This window comes from Primulina eburnea, chromosome 7 (assembly GCF_022965805.1).
Source record: "Primulina eburnea isolate SZY01 chromosome 7, ASM2296580v1, whole genome shotgun sequence".
NCBI lineage: Eukaryota > Viridiplantae > Streptophyta > Magnoliopsida > Lamiales > Gesneriaceae > Primulina > Primulina eburnea.
The window spans coordinates 29,498,381-29,507,459 of NC_133107.1; the positions used below are offsets into that span (position 1 = coordinate 29,498,381).

General features: G+C 39.5%; 1 protein-coding gene across 1 annotated transcript; it reads left to right on the forward strand.

Moving 5' to 3' along the window:
• Positions 1 to 228: 228 nt before the first annotated feature.
• Positions 229 to 2,133, forward strand: LOC140837388 (GCN5-related N-acetyltransferase 10, chloroplastic). Its single transcript, XM_073203525.1, has 4 exons — positions 229 to 715; positions 1,254 to 1,306; positions 1,404 to 1,571; positions 1,867 to 2,133. The coding sequence occupies exons 1-4, from the start codon at positions 302 to 304 to the stop codon at positions 2,084 to 2,086; spliced, it is 855 nt and encodes a 284-aa protein (XP_073059626.1). The 5' UTR covers positions 229 to 301; the 3' UTR covers positions 2,087 to 2,133.
• Positions 2,134 to 9,079: the final 6,946 nt, after the last annotated feature.

Consider the following 9,079-nt stretch of genomic DNA (forward strand, 5'->3'; position numbering starts at 1 on the left):
TGTACAGTTTTGTAAAACTTTTCATTCTGCAACATTTTTATAATGATTTTTTAAATTTATAATATTTTTTAAAAAAAGCCTGAAAATTTGAATCGAGGGCCCAAAAAAAAAAAAAGGGGAAATACTACAGCCACTCCCATTGTTGTCATCTTATCCATCACTTCAGCCAGTCTTCCAATGAGACAGAGTGAGTATTTCAATTTCTTTGCCAATAATTTATATGAATCTTTGAAATGGACACAAACCACATACATATTAAAAATAAAAATACAGATATGAAACACAACCAAAGGAGACAACAATGGCTTATTTGCAAAATATTGAATTTTCTTGGAGAAGTGAATTAGGATGGATTAAGAAACACTCTTGCATGAGCTCGATTACTTTCGTCAGTGACATTTGGAAAATCCCAATTCGAATCACTAGTTTCACGAATCAAAGAACAAGATTCAAGAAACATGGAGCTGGGAAAGGGCATTGCTGTGCTATTTCTTCAGCTTCATCATCGGATCAGCAGCTAGATTTGAAGCTTCGTGCCAATGGATTGTACGAAAATGAGAAATCGCTGTCGGGTTATCTTGTTTCGGATTCGAATTGGCGAGTGAGGAGGATGGTTGAGACAGAAGAAGAAATGAAAAACGTTGCAAAAGTTCAGGCTGAAGCATTTCATGAGCCGGTGTTTCTGTTCGACGATTTATTCTTCGACTTCTTTAAGGTAATAACAATCAAGAACCTCAAACCAATCGCAGGTAGCTCCGTCAAGGCTCTCACCAAGCTCGAGTGTGATCATTTTGAGTCGAGCTTGATCGAGCTTTAGTGTATCTTTTGATTGTTAGCTTGAAATACATATATTGACAACTGACCTTATGACCATAGTTACGTTGATATACAGCAAAATTGGAGTCAGTCCAGTTGATGCTCGAGAAAATCAAACATGAATTTCTTGAAAAAAACACGTCAATCTCAGGCTCTCGAACTCTCTGGTCGATCGAGCTGAGTTTGTCGATTGTTATTTTCCGTTGAGCTAGAGTTAGTTTCTAGTATTTATGCATCATCAAGGACTTTATCAAGTCAAACTCCATAAGTTTAAGAATCATTTGACACGTGATAAACAGAGGAGAAAACCTCCGAAAATGGGTATTGTCCCAACAAGATGCAATGGCTGATGTTCGAAGTCTGCATTTTCCTGACATTATACATTCTAATTTATAACTGGGATTGTACTTGATAATTTGTTTTCAAGAATCATACAGGCAGAAGTGTTTTCAGGACTTCTGTACAAACTAAGGTACTCACCTCCAGACAGGTACTCGACGCAAACATTTTTGTATGATACATGTTCGAGTACAATTATATTTAACCAATGCAAATTCCCTAAACCAGCAAATTGGTGTGATAAACAGGTATGCTTGCTTGGTTGCAGAACCTGAAACCGATACGTTTGACACAACAAGGGAGGTTGTAGGGGTGGTTGATGTCACTGTCTTGAGGGAAGACTCTGTTCTTCAGCACATCTCAGGGGCAGAAGAGTATCTTTATGTGTCCGGAATAGCTGTTCTGAACCAGTTCAGGTTCAAGATTGTCCCTGGTTTTCGACATTTTTTTAAGATAAATTACATCAGCACACCTTAGATTAAGTGTAAACACAAAAAACACCATTGTTCAAAAACATTCGTGCGTTAATGATGATGCATCTCAAATATTTTAAAACTTATAACCGGGTGAACATAAATGGCACTTTGGTCAGTATGTCACATAGGTGGTCACTATCCAACATAGAGAGAAAATCTTGTGCTTCTGTATTTGTCCATTTTTAAGCTTCTCAATTGCTATAGCTTATCCGAGGTGCTTTAAAATGCTTTATAGGAGGCAGAAGGTGGCCACAACATTACTAAAAGCTTGCACCACACTCTCTGCCATCTGGGGTTTTAAGTATCTAGTTTTGAGGGCGTATGAAGATGACTACGGTGCTCAGGGGTTGTATTTGAGTGCGGGTTACAGAGTCGTTTCAGCAGATCCTCCGTGGATAACTTCTTGGATCGGAAGACGAAGGCGTGTCCTCATGGTTAAACAATGTGACATGTGATTATACAGTTATCCTTCTTGTGAAAAAAGATGTACATTTTTCTCCTAGTCATCAAAGATAACCACAACATGGAAATTGAATGCAAACTACAGTTCTCACCACAAACCCATGTAACAAGTATACCCTTGGAATGATGGATTCCCACTTGTCGCTACTTCTGGAGAAATTCTTCAAAGATTGTCTTAATTTCTCTTCTGGAGTGCACCGGCTAAACCTCGGTCGTGTGCAACGTGACTACTTACTCTGGAGGTCATGAAAGAGTTATTTTACATTATTGTAATAGTAATATATTTGTTCTGATCATTGCAAAATTAGTTTTTACGTTATGTAAAAAATTGAAACTATTAGAAAGGGACTAATCACCTTTTCCCAGCAACAATTGCACATGCAAACAATGATTTGGTCTCTTCCAAGATCCTTCAGTTCCGGCAACCTTAACAGTCACAACCGAATGTTGTTCAGTAACACAAGTCGTCAAGACTCAAGAGACCCTCCATTAGTATATTCATATCCTTCACCTTCGTCTTCAAAGAGGATGCCTTGAGCTTTACCTTTAGTTTGAGATATCCAATAAATAAGCTACCAATTGTAATTCAAGAGTATATATATATATCTGTTTGTTTCAATACAAACTGGACGCTCCACGGACAAGTCAGAACATTATAATGTAAAAGTATATTTCATCAAGCATTTATTTTAGATACGTGTTTGCTATGTCACTTTAAAGTTAGAGCGGAGCATGAATAGAATAAAAAATTACCATATTATAGAAAAGGCATGGTGGCAGCGATTGTGTATAGGATTAGGACTAAAACTTAAGATGGATTATGCGTATTAACATGTTTAGAACTTGTGAAGAAGTAAATAAGCATAACTAAATTAATATGGAATCACTAAGTGTTTTATTTTGAACAGAGCACGACGGATCCACATAACCGGCCTTAGTAGTGTAGGACTAAGGTTTGTTTGTTATTGCCTAAAACCAACTAAAATGCAAATAGAGAAAATTACAACGTTCATCTACAACCACTAGCAGTGTTAAAACATCCGTAGGATTAGCTTCACCAGTATGTTGAGTAACAGGAGCCACAAGAATGAAGGGATTGCCTTGTAGATACAGTTCCGGCAGTTACTAGGATGGTCAAAAGGGGAGAAAAGGCGGAGAGGGGAGTAGTAATGATTGAGCAATGATGATATCCGGATGAATCGGGTGAGCTGAGTGGAATCCACCAGATGATAATACAAATGTTTAGGGGAAATGAGTAAGGAAGAAGATATCTTATGATGAATATATTTCTCTGTGAGATGGCTTCTGCAACTATGACCTACGAACAAGAGAATGAACTCGAGAATGGACGCTGGAGGGGTGTCCGACGTAGTCACTCCGATGCTTATGTCAGCAGGTGAAGAAGAAGGATAAAAGCTGTATATGTGAGTGAATATACGTGAAATGTTTAAGAATTAAAAAATCCGGAATCCTTCAAATGAGAAGTATACCTGCTATTTATAGGAGGAAATCCCATGATGACCTAGTTTTCAGTGTCCACCTACTAAGTATGGTAAGGCGGCTGCCCATACCCTGCTTCTGATGACTTCTTTGACATGTCAAACCCCTGTAGTTCTGACAACAATGATTGATAAGCACAAGATAGCCCATACTGATACACTCGAGTGAGGTGCGCTTCTCGAGATAGCCCGGGTAGAAAGTTCCCGAGAGCTTGCATGATAGCCCAGGCTCCTGATTTTTCGGGGAGAAAATGTCTCGGACGTCTCCCTGCCAGGCTGGTGAAGAAAGCATTCTGCACATTGACTCTGATTTGGGCTATCCATTTAGTATTCCGGGTCATGGATGACCCGGGCACTTATGGAGGTATTACCATCCATCCCTTAAATAGTCGAGCTAGAGTCTTACTCGCTGTCCCGATAAGTTGTGCTTGGACTCCAACAGAAAGATGATCAATCCTGGATATAAAAGCATCAGGGACTTCAAATATCCTAGAGATGGGATGAGGTGCCGGGAATTGTGGGTTCAATTCCCACAGACGGCGCCAATGATGATATGCGAGTGAATCAGGTGAGCTTGGTGCAATCCACAGGATGATAATACAAATGTTTAGGGAAAATGAGTAGGGAAGAAGATATCTATGATGAAGATATTTATCTATGAGATGACTTCCGCAAAAATTACCTGCGAAAAAGAGAATGAACTCGTGAATGGGCACCGGAGGGATGTCCGACGTGATCACTCTAATGCTTAAGTCAGTAAGTGAAGAAGAATGACAAAAGCTGTATATGTAGGTGAATATACGTGAAATGCTTAAGAATTCCAAAAATCTAGAATCCTTTAAATGAGAAGTATACTTGTTATTTATAGGAAGAAATCTCATGATTACCTAGTTTTCGGTGTCCACCTGCTAAGTATGGTAAGGCGGTTGCCCATACCCTGCTTCTGATGACTTCTTTGACATGCCAAACCCATGTAGTTCTGACAACAATGATTCTTAAGCACAAGGTAGCCCATACTGATACACTCGAGTGAGGTACGCTTCTCGAGATATCTCGGGTAGAAAGTTCCCGAGAGCTTGCATGATAGCCCGGGCTCCTGATTGCTCGGGGAGAAAATGTCTCAAGCGTCTCCATGCCCGGCTGGTGAAGAAAGCATTCTGCACATTGACTCTGATTTGGGCTATCCATTTAGTAGGGCTATCCATTTAGTATCCTGAGTCATCCATGACTCGGGCTCTTATAGGGGTATCACCACCCATCCATTAAATAGTCGGGCTAGAGTCTTACTCGCTGTCCCAATCAGTCGTGCTTGGACACCAACAGAAAGATGATCAATATTGGCTATAAAAGCATCGGGGGCTTCAAATATCCCACAAATGGGATGAGGTGCCGGGAATCGTGGGTTCAATTCCCACAGACGGCGCCAATAATGATATCCGAGTGAATCAGGTGAGCTTGGTGCAATCCACAGGATGATAATACAAATGTTTAGGGAAAATGAGTAGGGAAGAAGATATCTATGATGAAGATATTTATCTATGAGATGACTTCTGGAAAAAATGACCTGCGAAAAAGAGAATGAACTCGTGAATGGGCGTCGGAGGGGTGTCCGACGTGACCACTCTGATGCTTAAGTCAGTAGGCGAAGAAGAAGGACAAAAGCTATATATGTAGGTGAATATACGTGAAATGCTTAAGAATTCCGAAAATCTAGAATCCTTTAAATGAGAAGTATACTTGTTATTTATAGGAAGAAATCTCATGATTACCTAGTTTTCGGTGTCCACCTGCTAAGTATGGTAAGGCGGTTGCCCATACCCTGCTTCTGATGACTTCTTTGACATGCCAAACCCATGTAGTTCTGACAACAATGAATGTTAAGCACAAGGTAGCCCATACTGATACACTCGAGTGATGTACGCTTCTCGAGATATCTCGGGTAGAAAGTTCCCGAGAGCTTGCATGATAGCCCGGGCTCCTGATTGCTCGGGTAGAAAATGTTTCGGGCGTCTCCATGCTCGGCTGCTGAAGAAAGCATTCTGCATATTGACTCTAATTTGGGCTATCCATTTAGTATCCCGAGTGATCCATGACTTGGACTCTTATGGGGGGTATCACCACCAATCCATTAAATAGTCGGGCTAGAGTCTTACTCGTTGTCCCGATCAGTCGTGCTTGGACACCAACAGAAAGATGACCAATCTTGGCTATAAAAGCATTGGGGGCTTCAAATATCCCAAAGATGGGATGAGGTGCCGGGAATTGTGGGTTCAATTCTCACAGACGACGCCAATGATGATATCCGAGTGAATCAGGTGAGCTTGGTGCAATCCACAAGATGATAATACAAATGTTTAGGGAAAATGAGTAGAGAAGAAGATATTTATGATTAAGATATTTATCTGTGAGATGACTTCTGCAAAATGACCTGCGAACAAGAGAATGAACTTGTGAAAGGGCATCGGAGGGGTGTCCGGCGTGACCACTCCGATGCTTAAGTCAGCAGGTGAAGAAGAAGGACAAAAGCTGTATATACAAGTGAATATACGTGAAATGCTTAAGAATTCCGAAAATCTAGAATCCTCTAAATCAAAAGTATACCTGTTATTTATAGGAGAAAATCCCATGATTACCTAGTTTTCAGTGCCCACCTGCTAAATATGGTATAGAGGTTGCCCATACCCGCTTCTGTTGACTTCTTTGACATGCCAAATCCCTATAGTTCTGACAACAATGATTGATAAGCACAAGGTATCCCATACTTATACACTCGAGTGAGGTAAGCTTCTCGAGGTATCCCGGGTAGAAAGTTCCCGAGAGCTTGCATGATAGCCCAGGCTCCTGATTGCTCGGGGAGAAAATGTCCTGGGCGTCTCCATGCCCGGCTGCTGAAGAAAGAATTCTGCACATTGACTCTGGTTTGGGCTATCCATTTAGTATCCTAGGTCATCCATTACCCGGGCTCTTATGGGGGTATCGAGCAAGATTTCTTAGAATATTGTAAATGGTTCATAAGATGTTCTACAAGATGAGAATCTCCAAAATAAAAAACAACCCAACTGCCTTTCGATAAATTGTGATGCATCTCGCATTACTCCTGATTTTGTTCATTGCGGCAATATAATAAGCATCAAGTATTTAATGTCAGAAGTATGATGTTCGATTCTAATGATATATTAACTAGTTTCAGCAATTAAGGGATATGTTTCTTCTGTGATGGACTTTAAAAGTAATAGGGATACAAGGACTGGTGTCAAGTTTCTCAAACAATTTGCATTTGGAACAACGAAACCGATATTGAAACATCTGTATAGAATCAGTTAGTGCTCTATGTGGAAAGAAGAGTAATGAGACCTAGTATAGACTAGGAGCTGACCCAACATAAACAAATTTTCATGTATTCTTAATGCCAAGTTTTTGGAATCTGGAAAAAAAAAATTTGAAACGGCAGTGCTCCAATGACAATTATATGGATGTCAAAATTTATGAGAAATACCAGTAAGAAATGTGGTGTCGCAACTGGAATACCCTTCATTTGAGCCATGTAAAACAGAGTGAGATGAAACCTTCCAGTACGCTTTTTTTCCAAATTGAAAATGTCTGGGTCGTCTCTTCTGTGGTGGCTATCGTTGGAGGTGAATTCAATGAGGGGTAGGCTCATGCTCTAGTTAACACTAAAATCTAGTGCACAGGCTCTCTACCTATCTTCCAGTGTCTGAACGGTTATTTCAGTCTGTCCGTCCATCCGAGGATGGTAGGCAGTTCTAAGTGTCACTTTCGTGCCTATCGCTTGTTGGAAGCTTTTCCAAACTTTTGCTGCGAACCTCGGATTTCTATCAGATAAGAAGCTGACTTGGACTTCATATAGTCTTACTATGTTGTCCATGTAAAAGGTTGCTAGCTTGTCAATATTGTAGTTCATGCATACAGGTAAGAAGTGAGCAGATTTAGCCAATCTATCAACTAGCACCCATATTGCATCATGCCCTTGATTGACCTTCGGTAATCCCACCACGAAGTCTATGGATATATGTTTTCATTTCCGTTATGGAATTGTCAAATGTTGTAGGAGTCCTCCTAGTCACTGATATTCCGCTTTAATCTGTTGGAACATCAAACATCATGCAACAAATTCTGCCACATCTTTCTTCATTTGGTAAAGCGACAAATGTTCGATCCTACAATTAGTATCAAAGCAAGATCATGAGTTCAAGTCTTCCAAAAATCTTATTTCTATACTCCGTGGGGAGAATGTTGGGTTAAACGTGCATGAATTATAGTAGTACTTGAATAAGTGATCTCGTGGGAAGTTTTCGTACGTCAAGCTATTGACATTGCGCCGCTTGATCTAATTGACTAGATGAGCCATACAAAAGTGATGATAGATCTTAACGGGTAGTAATGTCTTTGCTGGAGAAAGAGTTGATGGTATAGAACGGGTAAGATTGGCTTCTAAGAGATATGAGACAACACTATGAGATAGACAGGCAGCTCCGCAGACTCATTGGCCTAAAAGCCCGACCCATTTGCACACAAATAGGTGCACTGTGCTCTGCCACAAGTATAAAAAATTAAATTTTCTCCTTGGCTAACATCTATAGGTTTTGGCCTAGTGGTAAATAATTGATCATAACAATTGGTATCAGAGCCAAGGTCATGGGTTCGATTTCCATGTACTGCAAGGAGTGCAATTATTGGGAGCGAGATTGTTGAATGCAATAATTGTATATGTTGGAAGAACGGTCAACTGTGGTTTTTGAGCTACTGTACGATTTAAAAAATTTGAGTTATACCGTTATCACCAACTATAGCTTTTGATAAAGCTACAAGTGTTCGGTTCTACATTATCCATGTGGAATATCATACTACATCGCAATCTTTATTTCATTTAATAGTAATAATAGTGTTTTTTTAAAAAAAATTAATTGCAAAAATAAGACGATTCGGGGAGTTATAAAAAAATTAGATAAAATATGAGAAGATTGAGAAGTGTAAATTATTACCAAGCAAACAAACACATTATGTGAAACTTCATTTTGTATAAAAAAAAAATTATTAGCCAAAATATAGCCATATTTGGCAATTTTTTTAAGAAAAATTATGTGATTCCTCGGGTCTATATTAAACCCGAGAAATGGTTCATCGGATTGTTATAGAACCCTGCAAAGACATGTTTGCAATAATTCAAGATCGCGCAGTAGATAGATTCCATTTTTAGCATTTTGCTTTTTGAATCAAAATACAGGCGACTACAATGGGAAAGCCAATTTCTATCAATAATTCACCCCATTTTGGTAATCTTTCCTTTCTTAGAGAATTTATTTTAGAAAACAACAGCTTTTTACGGTGAAAGCCAAGAAGAGTTCAGTAACAATGTAAAATTCTTTCAGTGGAGGGATACCAAGATGCATTTTATGGAAAATTTGTGTTCCAAGTACGTGCAACTCACGTATTCGAAGTCATGTCTTCGTGTACTCGGGTCGTTGC